Source organism: Dromaius novaehollandiae, chromosome 12 (genome assembly GCF_036370855.1).
Source record: "Dromaius novaehollandiae isolate bDroNov1 chromosome 12, bDroNov1.hap1, whole genome shotgun sequence".
NCBI lineage: Eukaryota > Metazoa > Chordata > Aves > Casuariiformes > Dromaiidae > Dromaius > Dromaius novaehollandiae.
This window is the reverse complement of record NC_088109.1, coordinates 20,726,359-20,747,830: the sequence shown is the minus strand read 5'-3', so window position 1 is coordinate 20,747,830 and position 21,472 is coordinate 20,726,359. Positions and strand designations below refer to the sequence as shown.

The window sequence follows — 21,472 nt, the reverse complement described above, 5'->3', positions numbered from 1 at the left end:
AGAGGGAGAGAGGTATTTCTTTCATTGGGACTTGCTCTGCACATGATCCTTTTACCAGTGTGGCTATTTTGGTGGGCAGTGTGATGATGTATATTTAGTAATGACATAATTTGCTAGCCTTGGTGCCACAGGTTGTATATCTCTTTCTTTCCCTTAAAGAAAATCAGGCAGGAGACGGTGGGAGGCTTGCAGACGTTCACCTCTCTGATCCATTAGCAGAGCTGCTCCGGAGGGGGCATCCTAATGGATTTTAGTCAAAATGAGCTCAATTAGTGTAACAATAGACCTTTGTTAATTTGGCTTCTTATGGCCGAAGTAGGCCAAGTGGTTACAGAAGAGGCTGTGTCTCTGCAGCCCTGGCCGGGTAAACAGCAGTGCTGTTAAGTGGGGCGATGCTCAGGCTGCGAGGGAGCTCTCTCTCCAGTTATGTAGACCTGGGCAGGGGGATTTGGGGCTGGATCCTCCACCGGTGCTCACGGCTGTAGCTCTGCCGGTCACAGCAGAGCTGTGCCCTGTCCTTGCTACTGTTGCCCAGAAATCAGCCCGGTGTGAAATCGGAGCCGGCTGTGTGCGAGGTGTTGTGTAACTCCTTTGGGAGCCCCGTCTAAGCGAGCCACCCTCAGCCTCTGTTTAGAGCTCAGGATTTATGGTCTGCGAGACACTTGTGCTGTCAGGAAAATGAGTTACTCTGAGGCTGTGAGAATAAATATAAAAGCCAGGTTTCCTTTAGCTGCTCTAGTCTTTGGAGATTTGCAAAGCCAGTCCACTGCCTAAGACAGCGAGAGACCCAGAATTAGAACAATTTTAAATAATGTAAAAGCTTTTGTGGAAATGTATGATGTTTTAAAGGACAGATATTAAAAGGACATAATGTGCAGCTCTTTCTGAGTTGTCCTGCTCTTGAAGAGGGAAAGATGAATTGTTTGCAGTAGACGAATGTGGCATGAAATGGATCCAAGACAGTCCTGCTGTATCGGAAGCTGCAAATCTCATCCTCTTCTTAATCATTCAGTTCAAGCATCTGTCTTGATGTGTGCAGACACATATATAAAAATCCTATCAAGGCAGTGACTTCTAATACTTGCATGAAGTTATTCAAGTGAGAGCATTTAACGTACCAGTAGAGACTCGATCTAGAACAGAGACCGGGGCCTGTCAACAGACTGAGTTTAGGCTGACTCAGCTGCAGGAATGGTTGGGTAGATGGAGACTTCTTAGGTCCTCGCTTGTCTTTGCGCAACACCAGAGCAAAGGGCCATTGCTGCCACTTATGGCTAATAGTACTAGCCAGACTGGTTTATCCTCAAATTAAAATCTAACTCAAACTGCAGCTCTCTGATAGCATTGATGTCACTTTTATCTGATCCGGAGAGCTGCTAAGCACCCTTAATTACGGTTTGAAGTTGATGGGAGTTGAGCGCACTGAAGCAGCTCCCCAGACCAAGTCCTTGGAGAAGGACACTTAGCTGTTGTGCAGAGTCAATTCAGTTATCAGCGCAGATTAAACACTCGCTGCAGTGTTGTCCTTGCCACTGAGCCGTGTGTGGTCCTGTGCAAACAAGAGCTTGTTAAAGCTTTAAAGCAACAACCCCAAAGATGGATCATCTTCACTGTGCTGTCCCTCTCTCTTTTCAGATGACCGAAGGCCGGCACTGCCAGGTTCAGCTCCTCGATGACAGGAAGTTGGAACTGCTGGTTCAGGTAAAGACTCCTCTTTCAGGCACCAGGAATGTGGTTTTGCCCAGGGCAGACTGATTTTCAATCTGCTCTAGCAATGCTCCGCGTAACTGTGTGCCTTTTAGGGACTTGGACAAATTAGTAGAGCTTTGACCATAGGTGAAGTCTTAAGCAGTGTGCGAGTCTCATTTACAAAGGAAGAAGTGTTTGGACTCCAAAGTCCCATGAATTTCTACATGCTTATGTTACTTCTTACATGGAGATATAAGCTTCTAAATCACATCGGCATCCATAAATACTTTGTTTACTACCTCTGTACACTGCTAATTCTTCCTTTGGTTACTAAAAAGGAAGAGTTTCTGCAGTTGTGGCCAGGTTCCCTTGATCATGTTCGTGTTAGCAGTGCTATTGCTGTGTAAAGCTGTAAGTGATGTCTGAAGAAACAAGTTGCATCTCTTATACGTGCAAAGCCTTCCTCAGACCAGCATTAAGGGTAGTCTTTCACTTGGACGTTGGTACAGAAGGGGCAAAAGATGTCATTAGCTTTATGTTGTTTCTCATTTTGTGTTTGGAGGAGTTTAAATGGCTTTGGGAAAAAAAACATCTGCTCTCTCCAAGATTCATAGTATGTATCAAATGCACCATTCCAGCGGTGGTATTTTTTGTAACTTGGAAGGGAAGAAAAGTCTATGTTCTGGGGTGTGTTTTATTCCCATGACAGAACCTGAAGTACTAGTTTGTCTAGGACATAGTATCCTCTCAGCAGAGAAATCCCTCTTGTTGTAAGTTCAGGAAAGCCTGAATTCAGGCCTTTTTCCCTTAGTAAGGGGAAGCAGCAGTTAGTCTACTCACTTCAACTCCCTGTAGTGGGTTAACAGCGTAATTGCCTCTCCATGCTCTGATGTCTGGTGTGGCTCCATTGAGACGCGGTATCCAGCTGCCCAGAGACTTATGCAGCCACTCGAGTCTCTCACAACAAGGCTTTTACCTGCTTGACCATATTCACTTTTATATCGGTGTTTGCAGCGAGAACATTATAAACAAAACATTATAACATTATAAACAAAAAGACTGCGTTGAAATGATTTTAAATGATTTTGATTCTTTCAATAGCCCAAACTTTTGTCTCGAGAATTACTGGATCTGGTGGCCTCGCATTTTAACCTGAAGGAAAAGGAGTATTTTGGGATAACATTTATAGATGACACGTAAGTACATTAATTGATTTTAAACAGCTGCAAGATTACTGCAGTGTGAAACCTAGCCCAGCTCAGCATAATGGAAAGATGACTTCTTTTAAAGAAGAAAGATTTTTATTCGCCTGAGGAAAGGCGAAGACACAAAACAGAGTAGAAAATATTTCTAGTATATCTTCCTGATGCTTTTACTTTCCATGTTTGTCTCACAAGGTGAAAAATTTAATTCAATAGTTGTTGTTGACCATGCAAATGCCCCCAGCTTTCTTACTCTGCGCTTTTAATAACAACAAAAAGAGGATTTGCATATATTTTCGAAATGAATCGCTTTGCACGTTAGGCTCAAATCCATTATTGATGAGTCTTTTAAATGCTAACTTCCTTAACAGCAGCAAAGCATGAAGTTAGACAGCCCCTTAAACAGCTTTCCTGTAGCTTTTCTATTACTTTTAGATGTCTGGGCTATTTTTCAGACTACCCAAAAGAGCTGTAAAAAGCAGCACCAAATTTTAAATGCAGAGCCCTCCCTTTCCAATAGCTGTGTGGTCGCAACCACGTTGTGATGCTGGGTGCAGCCCAGCATTGCTCCTCATGCAAGTGGAGCAGCTGAGGAAATTGCTGCCCATTGAGTTGCACCCTTAGCTGGCCGTTTCTGCTGAGGTCAGTGAGGTGCTCTAACCATCACTGGGGCACTGCAGAAAATCTGCTTCCCCTATATCAACCCAGCATCAGATGGGTTAATTGAAATCTCGGTTGTTGTTTAGACTGATGCAGTTGGCATTGCTCTGAAATGTTTAACCAGCCTGGTGCTTTCCCTGGGGGAGATGTTACTCTGCAGCTCCCCCAAACAGCAGGAGCAGATCTCTTTGGGATTAGGATAGGGGGGGAAATTGAGTTGTTAGCTAGTATAAATCCTAGATACACCTTTTTGTATCTAGTGAGAATATTAGTTCCTGTTGTAGTCTACAAATTTGCCCCTTTTTATCCTGTCTTTGGATGGAGGCCTTTACCTACAAGTCCCCCCAGAGCTGAGGTTCAGGTCGCCCTGTACCAGCCGCTCACACCTGCAGGTGCAGTACTGTCTGCTGGGGAAGAGCGCTGGTGGAGATGCCCCTTGCTGGTTTTTACTGTGGTGTTAGCAGCCACTTGCCTCTGAAGCCCTTACTGGAGTAGTGTGCTATTTCTAAGTTATTCTCGTCTTGGGCTCTCTCTAGCGTGTTTTTGCCATATTTTTGTTTTCCACTGTTAGAAAATGCTTTTTTCCAGTTTTTCTTCTATAAATACCTTGAGGATGCTGTTTATGCTTGGCTCTTTTTCCCCAGAAGAACTGCCATGAAATTCTTCTGGGGTTCTCTGGTTGCTGGCACTGCCCCTTGCTGAGCTTCTTCAGAGTGCTGCCAGGGCCATCAGCTTCCCAAAATCACTGGGGGACTCCAGGGGCACCCTAGGGTGCCCGGGCCCTGGGATGGCCCTGCCGCAGGCCTGGGTGCTTGGTGCGAGCCTGTCGCCTCTGGAGGGCACCCATGCTCTGTGGGCTGGCAGTCCCAGGGCAGCATCTCGCAGCAGCAGCTGCCTGCGCTCCCTCTGCTGCCCCAGGATTCAGAAGGATGTTATTGGGCTTTGGAAATTTTTCTTTTCTTTCTGGCTTGCTGCTGCTTTAAATCCGGGCGACCACTGCAAAGGGAGCTGTGTCTTATATACCTACTTGATTGAATTAGTTTGCCTGCATTAAAGCCCTCTGCTCTGAAAGTGGTGTCTTGCCTTAAGCTGGACCTGGTGGTTATTAAGAACATGAATAATCTGGGATATGACAGCAGAAAGCTGTGTAGTCTGAGTGTGGGCAGAAGGGAGCATGAGATCAGTCTCTGAGGTACACAAACTTTCAGCCCTTGCTGCAGGCACATCCTTAGCTGCTATGAATTGGAGTGGCTGCTTCGAAGTTGATGGAAGTCCCCCCATTTATAGCCAAGGAAGGCCTTTCAGTGCTACTTTTTTTGGAGTGCTATCCTATAAGTTCTTTGCTGCAGCTGAAAATACATCTGTAAAGCCTGTCCAAGAGTGAATTACCTCAAAATGTGAAAGGGCAGGAGGAAACGTTTGATCAAAAGTTTGCCTGCATCAGTCAGAGCTGAGATGTGCACTTTATAAAGGAGCACTAGGAGTAAACACAAGTACCGGGGAAAAAAGAAAAATGTTTTCATATTTCTCCTTCCCAGTTTTTAATAGACTCCCCAATTTGTTCCTGCAGAGGTCAGAGTGTCTGGCTGCAGCTGGATCACAGAGTCTTGGATCATGACTTGCCCAAGAAACCAGGTCCGGCTACTTTGTTCTTTGCAGTTAGGTGAGTAATTGTTTCCATAAAGAAAACATTGCCGGTTTGGTTTATTTATTACCACAGTTTTTTTTGTTTAAAATAATTGATTACTGATTTGATAAAGGAAATAAAAGTAATGTATTGCTTTGACTTTTAGAAAGAGATTAAGTCCTGGATAAGTGCTGCTCCATTTTTTATTTAGCTATGAAATAGGGTAGCTTGTAAGTTGTTACTTTTTAAAATGTTATTAGGGCATTGTTGCTATCACTTTGTTTTGTTTAAAACCTACTTTAAATAGCTTGTTTGCTTGATTTGTCTTTAATAGTGTTAAATTTTATTACAGTTTGTTTAAACAGTTTTACTTACTTTTTTCTTATTTCTATGTTTACTTAAGGTTTGTGTATACCTGAAAGGGATTGCTGATAGGTTCTCTGCTCACATAGCTTAAACTATCCCCCAAGAGAGAATAAACTCCCTGGCAAAGTGATGATTTTGGCCAATGTAGTTACATTACTTTAGGGTTTTTGCTGGCAAAGCTCTCCTGGTTAGGATACATTTTTGCAGGCCCTTACCTGGCAGAGCTATGCTGGCAAAAAAGAATCAAGTGTGGTAATCTTATTATTGCTGGAGTTTTTGTTTTCTTTACAGTCTCAGGAAAACGAGAGCAAACTGACCTCATTCACTCTTTATAGTTTGATAAATTTATGCGTTGTGTGTTTAATCGCTCAAAGCACTTCCAAAGCAGAGCCTTTCATGTAGCTTGGTACGTTGGCACCAGCACCCTGCCACGTCCTCTGCACCCTAGTCATGGAGGGAATGGATCCAACAAACAGCACTCTGCTGAATTCTTGTTTATTTGTGATGGAGCTCATAGCTTCTCTTCTTTCTCCCTTCCGCGCTTAACAAGAAAAAAAATACACTAAAAAGAAATGCAGTATTCAGTGTGTTTAACTAGAGGTAAAACCTACAACTGGACATAGGCCTTTCTGCGTGCTCTATCCACTGGTTGCTGCCATGCCTTTACTACGAGATCGTCGCCTCCTTACATGCAACGATAAAAAGTGGGAAAGTTAAAGGACTCTGGTCATTCTGAGGATCTTCTCAGCAGATAATGCTGGTCTTAACTGCAGTGACTTATGCCAGAGGTTAAACTGTTGCCCAGACCATCTCAAGAGTGAAGACCCTAAGAAGGCTGTAAAGGCAGCCTTATTACTTGAACAGTTGTTTGGTCAGGGCCAGTGATGTTGGGTCATGATTTTGGCTTTCACCACTTTTGAATGCAAGATAGTCTTTTACAAGACAGGACATGTAGAGTGGGGCAAGAGTTAATGCATAGAGTGGGCTTGGAAAAATCATCTTCTAGAAGTTAATTTCGAGCCTGACTACTCTGGGGTCATGGGATCCAAAACAAGCAATTAGGAGCCAAGGAAGTGGGCAGTGAGAGAGAAGGCTGTGCGGGGCAAAAGCAGGAGGATACGGAAATAATTAGCAATGAAAAGCTATCTGATCCATAGAAAATGGATATTCCTGCAGAAATGCCTCTTCAAAATATGCAGCTTTCTCTTCCGTCACAACCTCTTGGATAAGTAAGTGACTCCGAGCCTTTGTTCCTCAGTATGTGCCTTGGGTGGTTAGTTTGCAGACACTTATCTCTTGTGAACACATTTGCCCTGTCATAGTCTATTTTTTAAATTAAACTCTTACTGAGCTGCCGAAATGTACAGAGCACCACTTTGCACCCACAGCTTGGATGGAAAAGCACGGATGGGATGGAAGGGTGCCTTCGGTGGGCTGCACGTGCTGGCCACAGGCAGTGCCTGCATGGCCACCGGGTAGTGGGGAGAAGACGGGCAGGAAGCAGCTTTAACTGCCCTGGGCTGAATGGTCTCCGGCCGTGTGGCTAAAGTGACAGTGATAGATGCTGCTGCACGGTAGCCCTCCGGTTGTTCTGTGAGCTGTGGTGGTCTTTGAGTACAGGCTGCGTCGGAGGAAGGATTGCAGTAGGCTGAGTCTTTTTGCAGCACCCACAATTTGCCTTGCTGCCTAGAAAGCAGCTTTGTGTGTTCTAGCATTTAATGTCTCCTGGAAGGCCCTTGCCCTTGGATATAAGTATAGTCATCAGTGTTCATTTTTTTCCTCTAGCAGAGGTCTGATTTAGCAGTTCTGCTGTGCATTGACTCATCCAGTCTTGACTCAGCCTGGGTAGGTATGTGAAATAAGGTCGTGGAACTGAGTGGAAGATTCCAAGAAGGAAAATGAATCTAATACCAGAATTCGAGCGTAATAATCCTCTGGGTGGGAGCTGCAGGTTAAAATGAACTTTTGGCAAAGAAACATTAATTTGGGATCAGTCTAGCTCTCTGGCTAGGTCTCTTGTGATGACTGTCAAGATTACCTAACTCCTGTTATGTGCAGGGTGCTTAGCACCTTTCTAGAGCAAGAGCCTTGCTGTTTGAACAGCATTTTGAAGATGAAAAGTGCCAATTTAATGCTAGATATTGACCCTACTTATAAAACTATCTTCCGCTATTTTTTTGCAACAAAATTGGAAGGAAAAATGATGCTTCAAAGAAACCTAAACCGTTTGACACTGGTGTCACTGAAATTCATTTTTAAATTAAAAAATACGCTGTTTTGGTTATTTCTGTACAGAAAACAGGTTCTCTTTGCTGCTTTTCACTTCAAGAGAGTTGGAGATTGAAGTTTAGAGAAAAAGTTACTTGTGCTTTTGCTTGGTTGCTTGAAGTCAAGTGATTGTTGAGAAAGCAGAAAATTTATACATATGGTTTATACTTTAAAACTTTTTTGTTTATTACTGTGTTATTTGAAATAGATTCAACCGTGTTTAGGGTAAATACTGTTTCACAGTTGTTTTCATTTCAGATATAAGTGTAGCAATACGAGGTGATAAGCCACCGTTCTTGTAGGAAGTGGCAGATGCGCAGCAGCCTCAGTTCTCGGTATTTTTCCATACTGCAATGACCAGTTTCCATCAGAGCACTGGAAGTACGGGGTCATCCCCAGCTACCTCCTTATGCCTCTCCTATGGTTCACAGCTGCTTTTGCAGTTCAGTAATGAAACACATGATGAATCCTTTCAGGCTTTAACTGGTTTTCTTCAGTTAGCATAAAATTGGTCCAATCACATAAGTATTCCTATGGTACATGCAGCTGGTGAAGAGCTGTAGGATGTTGGTTTAGGACTTATAAAAGCATCATTCTGATTTAAGTTGATGACAGCACCAGAAATAAGAGCAGAACATGTGCTTTATTGTGTTGCCAAACATGCCTGTCATCCTTTGAACATCCTTATCTCTGCGGTCCAGTGTTGCCTGTCTGTACTGTGGTGATAAAACCGTGCGGCTTGTACCACAGAAGAAATAAAACACGTCAACCTGGCACTGCCTCCCCCAGTGTCCTCTCCTTAAATTATTAGAGGCATTGCTACTCTGTGGGAGACAGCAAGGGCTGGTATCTGTCAGAAATAACACAAGCCCACTCTGTTCGATGTTATGCCACTTCTTTTTTTTTCCTCTAGTTACTTGGATTAGCATATTTTGGAGTGCTATTTTTTCCTGCAATGGCAATTCTACCTAATGGCTGCACTGAGTCATCTCAACGGCTTATGGTAGTTTTAGATTAAAGTAGAGAAAATAGTGCCATAGTGCCTCTGCCACTTTTGCATCTGTGAAACTCTATCCTCTTACTCAAAAATTAATGTGGGAAGACTTATGAGCGTATAAAAATGCTTCACTGAGGCCAGCAGACACCTCAAATGCTCACCATTATGTAGACGTAATGTTAGGACTTTCTGGCGCTGTAAACAGCTGTGACCTGGGGAACCTACTCTGAAGAGGGGCAGAGTACTACCCTGCTTATGAGGGAAATGAAGCCACATCTGACTTTCTTAATTGAAAGAAACTGCAAGAGCAAACAAAGCCATTAGTTGAGGAAAATTAGCTTTTCAGATGAGTGGAGAGAGCGAGGCTCTAGCAGGTTAAGTAGGGTACCAGCTTTTAAGTGCTGGTCTGACTGCAGGTCAGGATGAAGTCTGTTACAGCGAGGCTCTAAACACTGGAGCTCTGTGTTTCTGGAGAGAAACATTAGAGCATACGTAAAGTGAATTTTAGCAGAGCTATTGAAAAGGTGATATTTGGTCTGATCAAAAAGGGTGGAAATGCACATGGCTCCTACAGTTCTCCTCTCTGAGAGGTGAGTCATGGAAACAAATATAAAACAGCCTTTCAAATCCCTGGGGCAGGATGCTGGGCTTGGGTCTGTTCCTGGGCCAGGCTGCATACCTATAAAATGGATAAATCGTTATCTCCTTATCCTGCAGAGGCATTCTGTGGAGTGCTTTGAAATTCATTTGATGGCATGTGCTGTAGGAATGTGAAATATTAAAACAATTACTATTTAATGTATTGTTTGCCTCACATTGCAGTGTAAATGTTGCATAAGTGCCTAACAGGTGCAGCAGATGTTAGCTCTGCCTCCAGCCATGCACTCTCGACTGTTTCTGATGTCTTGCGAATCATCTATGCCAAGACATCAGTGGCTATAGCGGGAGGGTGTGGGGAGCCTTAGCGGCAGCACTGGGGCTGTAGGGAGGACTGGCCTGGATCAGAGCTCTGTGCACCACCCTGGCCATCCAACCCTCCTGGTATCAAAGGTGAGAAGGTGAGCAGCTCTTGTTTGGTCTATGCTGCCAGGCTAGTGGTTGTCCTTCATTTTTGCTTGGCTGAAGAAGAGAGGATATTCCTTCCTTTCTGGCACTTGGGAGAGTTTGAATCCAACGTATTCATCAGCCTTAAGGAGCTGGCTGTTAAAAATGAATCCTGCATTTATACACCTAAAGGAGGATTGACAGGACCACATTCATACAAATTTGTCTCTCTCTAAACTTGGCAGTTCCCTGTTCCACAAATTAGAGACCTGTTTTCTCTGCACCTTTTAATGTGTCTCAGCACTATTTAGTTTAATGCCTCAAGTGAGTCAGTGAGAAGTGCACAGACAAGTTGTGTGCAATTTGCAGAGTGCCAGCTGTGTACATAGTCTTTTGTATGGGTGGATAACAAACTGGGACCCATCTGCTAACCTTGGCTAGGCTAAAGTAACTGGTAATTGAATTACTGTAGTCAGTAGTGCCTTTGCAATGCATGTCACTTATTCATATGTGAGCTGTCCTGTAAAGTTATACTTTTGGTGGCAAATTTTGCCTGGAATGTGCCTTAGACCGGTAGGTTGCAGTGGGATTAGCTACTGATTTGCGATGTGCTGGCTTTCATTGCTGCTCTCAGAGCAGGGCACATCAAATAAATGTGGTGTGGTGATGAGCTCTGGGCCTCCAGGTATGCCGCAGCCACAGCCAGGCTGCACAGCATGGCCATGGGGTCCGTGCGGTGGCAGAAGGAACCTCCTCCTCTGGCCACACAAGGACGCAGAGCAGCCTCATGCCTAACTTGGAGAGTTTATAGCACGGGACGTGGGAATGGCAGGATGAGCCCCTGGCCTGGCAAAGAGGAAACTGGAGACAGGCTGTGGAGGAAGGCAGTGACTGCTGTGCAGAAGGCTGCCCGCAGTGCTGAACCAGTCACAGCCCTTGCACATAAACCCTTTATTTTTGGTGCTGCAATCATCGTTAGCACAGATGTGCCTGGCTGGCTGGAGCCACCATCCCTCCAGGGCTTTTTCTTTGGGAAGAAGTTGATGGCTCTTGGCCTCTGGCTTCTCTCTCCTCCACAAGGGAAGAACATGCCTTCACAGTGCTGTTGAATTTCTAATCCTCACTGAATCTGCCTTTCTTTAGAGAGGAGTGAGAGCTCAGAGGCATGGACCTGCACCAGTGCCTTGCAGTTGAGGTTAAATAAACCTCTGAGTTAAAAAGTTAAAATGAATGACGAGAAGGGGTGTTAGAAGATGTAGTCTTTCTCCCTGCATAGAGGCAGAATTAGTCCACCAACATCATCCCTAGCAGATGTTTGTCTAACCTCTTAAAAACCTGCCAGAGAGGGCTAGTACAGCCTGGCACAGCTCACAGGCAGGATTCGTCTCAGCAGCGCTGCTTTGGCCACCCTGCTGTGCTTCTGCCCACCCTCTGCAGCGCTCCGAGGCGGTTTTGCTGAGCTGCAACACGCAGTTTTGAGTTGCCTTTGCCAGTTCTGTGGTTTTTGTCTGAATAGGAGGCATGGGCTTTGCTCCTTTGAAATTCAGCAGGGTTTTGGAGAAATGAAAAGTCATCAAATATCTATGATCTGTTGAACAAGGAGTTTGTCATTCCCTGTGTGCCTATCGGCCCAAGATTTTCTGCTTGTTCCCTCCTAACAGGCAGGAAATTAAGTGCGGTAACTCATAGTTCCTCTGTACTGTTTGTATCACTAGGGAACAAACTGTTGAGGAAATCAGAATGATTTGGGAGGAAGATGAAACCTATTCAAGAAAGTAACATTGTTCTTTTTTTCCTTTTCAGGTTCTACATTGAAAGCATTTCCTTTCTCAAGGACAAAACGACGGTAGAGCTGTTCTTTCTGAATGCAAAGTCTTGTGTGCACAAGGTAAGGCTCAGTGTCCCTTGGGACTTCTTGTTGTGCATTGCCTTGTTATTGCTCCCTCTGTCACCCAGACAGTTCTGCAAACTGCATATGAGCTAAATCTAATTTCTAGATCATACTGAATCATTGCAATCTCAATATACTTTCTCTTCTTCTTTTAAACACTGATACTTTAAGCAAATGGACAGAGGTGGTGATGGTTTCCTGGTCCTGTTTCCACAGACCCCCTGTCTGCTCACCAGACTAGAATATGTTTCAAATATACTGGAGTTTTTGAGCTGTTTGAAATCTGAGTTGTAACTTTGCAGATCGGCTCTAAGTGACGTATTCTTCTTGCACACTTCATAGTAAACGTTCAAGGCAAGCATCTCTTTACTGATCTCAAGTCAAACTTGGCTGAAGAGCAAGAAAGGCTGTAGGTCCTATAATGTGAACTTTGTTCCTGGTTCCCCAATTTCCTGGCTTAAATTAAGTCAGTGAAGTAGTAAAGTACTGAAGTCAATAAAGTAGTAATCGGGCAGAGATTAAAATACTTCTATCTTCCCTCTGGCTAAGAAGCTTTCACTGTTTTCTTAAAATGTTTGAATTGGTAAAATATGTATTTTAAAGTTACTTCATGATGTAGTAGCCAAAATTTTGCATGGTAAATCCACTGCCGATTCGTCTTGGTCTGAATAAGGGCAGTGTGGCAGCCACTTCTGCCATGCCCCAAACCTGAGGTGCAATAGCAGCCACATCTCGATGAACTTTACTCTGGCAATGCCTAATGATCCTGTGATTTTCCTGTTAATGTCAAACTCGGGCAGCTGGCACTTTTGTTACTCGTGGTTCAAGCAGTCCAAGAAGATCACTCACTTCTTGCAGCCTTTTCTTGGAAAACAATCGTTTATTGTTAGCTAGTGTTAAAGTTCACAATAGTGTATGGGCCAAAGTCTGTCACTAGTCACTAGTTTTTCCACTTTGTTTCATACTTAGAGGATTGTCATTCAGTACCCAATATTCATTAATTTATGGGTGGATCAGAAACTTTACGTGAGAGTAGTTAATGGGAAAGCTGTAACTGTCGTTTGTACAGGAATTATTTTCCGGAAGAGTGGAGGAAATTGGTGCCCTTTTACAAAATGTTTGTTATAAAAATACTTGAAGACCTCACTGGTTAAGATTAATAAAAAGCAAATCTCCAGTTGGCATATTTGCCTTTTTAAGTAAAGGGTCTTGGCAATTTCTAGAGATCCTTCCAGGGAATGTTGGAGCAGTTTAACTAGACAAAAAACACAAATAATCTTGGAATTGGAAAATGGGACTGGTTTTAGTTGTGGAATGTGAAAAATACCACTGCTGTCCAAACCTAATCTGGTATTGAAAATAAATACTGGTCGCCTATCAAAACATTTGGATGCAAGTGTGTGTTCATGTATACACATAAGAAAAGAGGTATACAAGAGAAAAAACACCCTCACTCATATATACATGTGTCATCCAGACAGGAAGGAGTGCATGTCACATCTGGCCCAGATAAATATTATTCAAACAGCATAACTTCGTATTATTGAAGTGAAGCGCTGATAATACATGAAGCGCTGATTGTGCGCTAGGTGCTGCAGTAAACAGACAGCATCACCCATTTATTTCCTTCAGGGCTTCAGGAGCTATAAGAGGTTTGAATGGAGGCTGTTTCTTCCCTTGCCATTGCTTGCTAGGTGTGCGCTCTTAATTTCTAGTAATGCAGAAAACACCGGCTTCTGTGTTTCTGGAAGCGGAGAGGGGAGAGCTCCCGTCGTCTGGTTTCTGGGGAGGGCGCGGGGCTGGGAGCGGGCTTTACTGCTGAGAGAAGGATCCCTGCAGAGCAGTGCTGAGGAATTAACCACATAATAAGAAACAGACAGCCCTTCTGTCTGTCAGCATTGCTTCTCTTGCTAGGCTTCGCGCCTGGATCGTGGCACCCTTGAAGGTGTTTCCGCACAAGCTCTGGCAATGCAGAAAAGGCAGTTTCAGAAGTTATGCCTCTAGCTGTCCTCCCTGCTCGTTTCCTGAAGGTTTTTTATGACTCCGGTGGAAATGGGAGAAGAGAACATGTCACTGCCACCTCTGCCTGGTTCCTTTCTGGCTGCACTGTGTTAATTAAACTCTGCAGTTAATGTAAAGTGGAACACCTGACATTTTGCAAACTTTGTTCCCTAGCTGCTAATTGCGTGAATAGGATGAGCCATTTAGGTAAGTGTGTAAATCAGCCAAGCAAACTTGTGAGAGTTTGTTTGGAGGTGGCCTTGGTCTCACCTCAAAAAGTTTCTTATTTTAAGTTGTGCTATCTTCAGACAGGAGCTTTGCCTGCTGTGTTTGTACAGCACCTGGCACAACAGGGCTGAGACCCTTTTCTTTCTGCAGGAATGTTAAATTGTCAGCACGGTCTGCATGTGCCCCGCTGCACATGAGCAGTGCTCTGGTCAACTTCTTGGAATGTATTAAGCTAAAATAACCAATATGTGTTATGCAAAGTTGCTTAGAGAAATGGGAAGTCAGTTGTGTGGGTGGAAACATGAGTGAGACTTAACCCTGCTGCCTTACAATAGAAGTGGACTTGAGCCTGCAAATTAGGTCGTTTTCAAATATTTTTATCCCACCTGAGAAACCTCTGGCCACTGCCTGGATGTCAGCTCGTGCGCGAAGCAGACGCAGGGCCCATTCTCATGTTTAAGCGCGTGGAGCCTGGCAGGGAGGTGCCCAAGGGCAGCTCGGCTGGATCTGTGCAGCGTCTCCGCTGATGGGACGTCCCAGCTGTGCTCGGTTGTGCTGCAGGGGCAGGAGGCACAGCCTGCAGAAAGGGCAGCATCAGCCTCTGCGTGTAAACAGATTCCCAGCTCTAGTGAAGCAACTGGCTGGTGCTCAATAATGATGATGAAGAATGTCCCCTGGCATTTCTTGGTTGTTAATCCAGCTCGGGGAGCTTGGACCTGCCTCTGCTGCTTTTTTTTTTTTTTCCTCCCCTCTTCTCTTTTCTTTCTCTGCTATATTCATGGGGTGAGCAAACCCCAAGATGTTAAGAAGCAGCAGCTTGTACCCCAGAACCTGTGGTCTGGGGCACTCATTAGGGCATCTGTGCACTGTTTGCTTAAAGAATGCAATACAAAGGGCCATATCCTAACCTGAATCTTTGTATGACACTTGGGTTATATGTGGCTTGAAGGATAAGCACTGCAATAGCAGGGTGTGAGAAGACGTGCATGGAGAAGGTTGCTTAAAACCCGTCGTGTTGGTCTCTTTCACGAAGCTGTTCTCGAAGTTTTCACAACAGTCTGTTCCTGATGGGGCAAGGTGTGGGCACGAGCCAAGCTGCAGGGCGGTGCAGAGGCCTGGTGCACAGACAGATTTGTGTTCCTGATCTTCTGACACTTCTGAGAGTTGACATGTGCTTGCAACCCATGTCAGCAGTGTGGATGTGTGTAGATATATGCAATTTCATGGCTTATGGGCTCTGAAGAAAAATGATGCTTTCCTGAGCAGAGGATGAGAGCAGGAAGTTGCCCCATATGCGAGATGGTGCTTTTTAGTGCTCTGTCAGGATGTAGGATGAACTGCAAGAGCCAGCTGAAGGCTTGAGTAAATACAGCCTGCGTGTTGGGTAAGCTCTGTGCCAGTCCCTCCTGGAGGGGATTTTATCCATGACTTACAAGGTTCAGAAGTTGCAAGATGAATTTACCAGCAGTATTCTTCGAGAGATCCATGGGCAAATCTGCATGTGAAATACTGCTGTGTGTGAGGAAGAGTGTGGTCAGAGAGAGGACAAGTGGTTGCATCTATTCAAAGGGAATGGTATCTCCCTAATGAAGTCCAGCGCGCTCTGGCCTGGGCTGGTACCATTTTATGTCTTGCCCCAGATTACTCTAGAAAGTCCTTTGCTCCCAGCTGAATGAAAATTCAGAATGAGTAATATAGTGTATCAATTATTGATTACATTGATAATTACTGTATATTAATTATTAAATATAATAAATTGGGGGTGATAAATAATGGAATAAAAAGCTGAATTAAAATTCAGCAAATGGAGAAAATTGACTTAGTGCTCTGTAGGGCCCAGCGGCTCTGTTGCACTTCCTCACCTCTGAGCTCCAGCCCAGCAGCTCCTTCTGCAGCTCCCTTCTGCAGCCTGAGCACCAGGTCCCCCCTCGCAAGGGTTCGATGCATCTGGGGCTTGCATGTTTAACAGTTTCTGTAGGCACTTTGGTGAGAGAGACAATAAAATCTCTGGTGCCAAAAATGTATCTCCTCCGACTCCCCACCCACTTACCCACCTACATCCTCTTATATGTAGTCAAAGCCCCTTTGTGCCTCTGTGACCTTTGCAGCCCGGTACCAGGGACCTGGGGCCTCCCGGGTGACCTTCCTCGTTCTCTGCACTGCTCCTCCTCAGCCTTGTTCTCATCCTGAAGAGCATCAGGGAAGCCAGAGAGCAATCCCTTGGCCCTAAGTGCAGAGGCTTGAGACTGTTTTTACTTTAGTGAATCATGTTTTATCGGTATTACAGTTCAGGACAAAGAGAGCTGCTGCTGCATTAATTGCTAAGGTGTCGGTGGCTGCTGCCTTGCCTGTGGACCTCACCCACACGAGCTCCCCTCTGAGCTGACACAACTGCATCAGCACCGGCGTTTTCCTTCCAGCGCATGTAACACTGCCCTACACGCCTGAAGAATAAACTTCCCTGGATTTGCCAACATGACCTGTTCTGTGTTTGCTGGCCGTACCCTCCTGGTGTTTCGTTCCACGTGAGCTGAATACAACAATTGCCTTTCTGCTCAGAGGAGCCAAAGCAAAGCTCTGGCGCACAGTGCTTCCTCATCACTGCTGTGCGCATAAATCTTGGGACTGTCGGCTTTTCTATAACAAACACTCTTGCCTCTCTTGCCCTACCCGCCTTTCATGTCGGGCTGCCTGTTTTTGACGGGTTTGAGGCTGCAGTGCCATCACCCCTCCGGGCCTAGGTGGTCCCGCTGGCTGTGGGGCCGGAGCAGAGCAGCAGCCCCGCGACCTGCCTCCAGCTCCGGTGGCCGTGCTGTTTTAGTTGGAGCCTGGAGCAGCCCCTCCACTGCCAGGAGCAGCGTGGACGGCCATGTGGGAGGTATGAGCTGCTGCAGCGAACATCTCCAGGTCTATGGAAGGCCTCCCAGTGACTTCAGCAAGTGTTAGGTCAGCTCCTACCTGGTTAAAAGCACGTGTATTTTGGGAGAGGGCAATAGCTAGGAGGAAGAAAGGCTGGAAGGAAGCTTTTTGTACTTCTAGGCTCTGTTTTCCTATATGCCTCTCTCTTTCAAGGCCTTAAACTACTGCCTGAAAAAGGTTTTTACCTTTGGTGACAACTTCAATTTAAAAGCTGTCTTTACTGTCACTGAATTTAAGAAGCTGTGTTTAGATTTATAATGATTTCTGCTGCAGTCTACTACCCAGCTGGACTTTAAATAGTGAAAGCCTAATGCTTAATTTCAGGTAAAATGAGTATCTCGGAATTGATATGTTTGCATAAGGATAGGGAAGCCTTGTAACATGCTTAGTATGTTATTGCAGAGGCCCTTGACCATAACTGGGATACATTTAAGGAGGTGGATAGGAACTGGTCACACGCATGTTGATGATAAATTTGAAAAGATAGATTAGTCTTTTCTTTCAAAACAGCCAAGTTTGGAAAAATAACACCCTACTTGGCTAGCAAAGCACTGTCAAGTTTATTATACATTAGATCTAACCTCCATATAGCTTTGCAGCCATATGGTTGACTCTTTGCCAGTCCTTGAAATACATTCTGTAAACTAAGATCTTGGTCAAGTTGGCCGTGTTCCCCTTTTCCTCTCTATATTTGGGTGTCAGGGGATTTATTTATTTAATTTCCCATGTGTTTCAAGGACTTGCAAGAATCGCTTTAAAGGAAAAAAAACAATAGAGAGAAGTTAAAGGAAATGGAAGTTTTTGGTGGAGTCTGTTACTGCATTAGCTTCATGAACAGCAATTCTTGTGAGCACTTGGCAGCCTGAAGACTTGTGCTTACCAAGAGGAGCTGTTGAAACAGACCCCTGGTGTGAGTATAAAGTCTGGCTGGCTTCCAGCTCATGGAGAGCGAAGTGGTCATATATTAGAAAGCTTTCGAAAGTTTTATAACAGATATTTCCTAATTCTCCCGCATCCCTAGAGAAAGGGCAGCGTTCCCATACAGCCTTGTAACAGTATAGTCTGATTCTCTCCAAGACTATTAAAATACCCTCTGTCCATTGCCTGTATCTGTCATTTTGCTCTGGAAGATCGCATGTGTGAAGTCCAAGACAAGAATTGGCAGGACCAGTCAGCCTTCACGGTACTTCTGTGCTGTAGGGTCTGTTGTCTTCTGCTCCCACAGATGCTGGCAGCCAGCTCCATCACCCGAGCTCTCCAGCAACATGTCAGTAGATGAAAAAGAATGGAACAAAGTTAGCACATGGACAAAATGTGCATTACCTTGCCTGCTGGGAGGAGGCAGGACCCTCACGCTAATGCGAACTGACAAATCTCGTGGGGCTCCTCACTTGTCATTACCCCATGAGACCTCAGGCCAGTTAGGCTATGCCTGTGACTTGGCCATGGTGCAGGTATATTCAAGGGACTCTACAACCTCTAAGAGAGGTTGAAGTAGATCCAAGGCTCCCTGCCCTGAATGGCAGTGGTTCCACAGAGACCCTATGAAGGTCTGCTGGGAACGGCGTAGGTTGTATTCTTGCTGCATTGTCCTGTTGCTTATGAGAAATCTATGTTGTAGAGTTGGTTTGCAGCTTGAGCTTCACACCTCAGGTCCCTTACGCAGTCTCTTCCTCCTGGGTCTCCCTGCTGGTGTTTATTGTGATGGCGAGCGTTGTGCCTTTGATCTTCTGGCCATAAAGATGCTCCGACAGCTCAGCTTGTTTTGTTGTTGATGTTTGGGTATCTCAACGTGGTGCTGAGATAGGAAAGTGAAACACTGATTATACATTAAATCTAATGACACTTGCTATATACTCTGGCTCACAAACAGGGAAGTCTCCTTGTGTGCCCTTCCCCTGTTCTCTGCCTTTGTTTTTATATCATGATCACGCAAAATAACAGCACTTAAGTGATGGGGGCCCTGTTGTGATGAACAATATACAGACTAGTCTCAAAGTAGCTGGTTTTATCCCTAGAATTTCATCTAGGTGTCAGCTAAGATACAAAATGCGGACAAGGGGGATGGGATCATCTCCTGGCAGACATGATGAAATAAATGGCTTGGAGAAGCCCGAAGCCTCACCACGAGGCAAGGCTAGGCAGCAGTGATGGAGGGGTGGGGTGGTTTGAGCTGGGTTTTTTGGCTGGATTGACCTAAGCCTGAGCTACAAAGAAGCAATTCCTGCCAAGAAAGGGCTGTAGTGCTCCATGCTGTGGATGGGCCACTGCTCATCGATAGAGCTGGGCTCAGGCTGCCATCCCTCCTCCGATCCCTCCTCTGTGGGTAGGAAGGGTGGGAGCTCAGCGGTGACTGGGCATTTCATGCATGGTGGCCCCAGCAGGGGCTCTGCAAACCCTTCTGCCTGCCCCTGGCTCTGCTTGGACTGCAACAGGCCTGCTGTACCTCGCTGGGGGGAGAGGACAACCTCCTCAGTCAGGTGTGCAATCAAAACAGCTTTACAGTATAAAGTCAAGTGATACCAACAGGATGAAGTGAAAGATGTAATGGGCTATCTAAATGTTGTGAAGCAGTCGTGAGGCCCCCTAAGCAATTCAGACTACTCTGCTGTGAGGGTAAATGCAGTATGAGTGCAACTCTGAAGTGCCTTTTTGAGGAGGGTCAGAAGGAGCTGCCCTTTAATTTGTTCCTATTATATTTGTATTCTGCATCTCCTGCTCTTTTAGTGCTTTGCTTTGCCTCCTTAATGTGCCGAAGATGGAGGCTTGCTTTACTGTGATTTTTTTTTTTTTTTTTTTTTTTTTCTCAGCCTGGGAATCTTGTCCTTGGGAAACGCATTGGTCCCAGTTGAGATTATCAGCAAAGTCTGGAGCCTCAAGGGCTTGGGGACAGGATGGGGTATCTGATACTGGGCTTTGCAGGGCAGCGTGAACCCAAGGTGACAGTACCCAGGGTTGAGGTGGCCGTGTGAACATCTGTAATCTGAACGGGCCCTGTAGGTATCGCTTTTAAGTTGGAGGTTTATTCATTTGCTGCCATTGTTTGCCTTGTTGTGCTAATTATCCAGCACAGCCACACTGAAAGAGGGAGTTGCTGAATTTGCCTGACCTAGTTACTCCCCAGCTACTTTCGTTATGTCATATAACAGGTTGTGGCTGACAACCGCTCCTCCTGGCTGGAGCGCCCTGCCCAGCAGCAGCGGGGCCCCCTCGCCTGCAGCCCGTGCTCCCGGCAAAGCCGTACACGCGGCAAAGTTGCCGAGCTCTTTGCACTGCAGGGACCTGACTCTTCTTGCTTTATACAGTAGCCTTTGGCTGTCAGGACTCATCCTGCAGATACTGGATCCCTTGCCGGAAACTGCAGTGGTGACGGTAAGGGCATAGGAGCTGATATTGCTTTTTTCACTGGGTCCACACCCAATTAATTACCTCCCTTAGTCTGAACACCCTGTTGCACGCACTTGGTTCCTTTCTTTCCCTCCGTCTTTCCAACTGCAGCCTTCTTTCTGTCAGCTTTTTTAATCACCTTTCAGTAATCACAGGCAATTATATTCAATGCCGTGGCAGTCTAGAGAGTATTCAGTCAATGTGCATATGTTTGTGGGCATCTTTAGTTAATGGCAATGTTTTGAAGGGGTTGATTTGAGAGAAGAGGGATTTTAATATCTTAATTCTCAAATTTGTATTTAAAATGGTTTCACTGTCAGTCTTTAGTGGATCTCCGTGGTCTGCATCTGCATTGAAGAAATCATACCAGTTTTCATTCCTTGCCCTGGCTCTGAAGAGTTAAAGCTGACAGCTCTGGAGTGTTGCCTTATTGTATTTTTAGTCTGCTTTAATCTGAGTTTACAGTCTAAAGATTTGCTTAGCACAGTTAATACTCACTTGACTATCTTCATTCTTGATCTGCGTTTTCATCAGGATTTCGGACTTTTGTCTCTGACAGTAAATTCTAGCGTTGATGCTGGTTTAATGAGGGTTTGCTGTTGTGGTTATGACCAAGCCTTGTGATTTTTATCACATTCATAAGTCTGTCTCTGGGCAGAAAAAACACGTGAGGTCTTATCTGAATCAGGGACCAAATTCTGCCCATGGGCACCGAAGGCAGGAGTTGTTCTTTGCTAGCTGCTGAGATATGGACTTAGTCCTGCTGTATAGTAATTGCCACTCACTGGACATCTGCTCCATCCTTTTATTATTCTGATATTTTCAGTATGACAAAAGCCACCTGAACCCACTGGGCCAAATGCACTGTTTAGATAAGCCAGTGGCCTTTTGGAAGAGCCACATGAGGGGATGAATTTGTCTCGCTGGTTAAAATGATTGGTCCCTATGCAAACTCTAATTGAAAAATATCAGATTCATCCCTTCCCTGGAGGTGCTCCCTCTGTTCTGCTTAAACTTATTTACATCTAAAATGTATAAGTTTCAGATTACATTAGCTGGATTACATCCATCTACTTAACCTCTTGCTAGTGACCTTGTTCCCACTTGGGATAAATCTGGGAAAACGGTCCATCTTCGTATTCAACATGTGGCCATGAGAGTGTTCTGCTGACCTGGCTCCCAGGGCCCCCTGC

General features: G+C 45.1%; 1 protein-coding gene across 6 annotated transcripts in view; it reads left to right on the top strand.

Annotated features, from left to right (window-relative positions):
* The window catches only part of FRMD4B (FERM domain containing 4B), a 147,200-nt gene that overhangs the window by 77,549 nt on the left and 48,179 nt on the right, over positions 1 to 21,472 (top strand). For 5 of the 6 annotated variants that reach the window (XM_064519183.1, XM_064519182.1, XM_026110713.2 and 2 more), the window contains exons 2-5: positions 1,636 to 1,701; positions 2,791 to 2,885; positions 5,122 to 5,214; positions 11,657 to 11,741. In XM_064519183.1, the coding sequence (XP_064375253.1) occupies positions 1,636 to 1,701; positions 2,791 to 2,885; positions 5,122 to 5,214; positions 11,657 to 11,741 (339 nt within the window). Of the gene's footprint in view, positions 1 to 1,635; positions 1,702 to 2,790; positions 2,886 to 5,121; positions 5,215 to 11,656; positions 11,742 to 21,472 lie in introns of those variants that run through there. The other variant, XM_026110757.2, reaches the window with a different exon arrangement.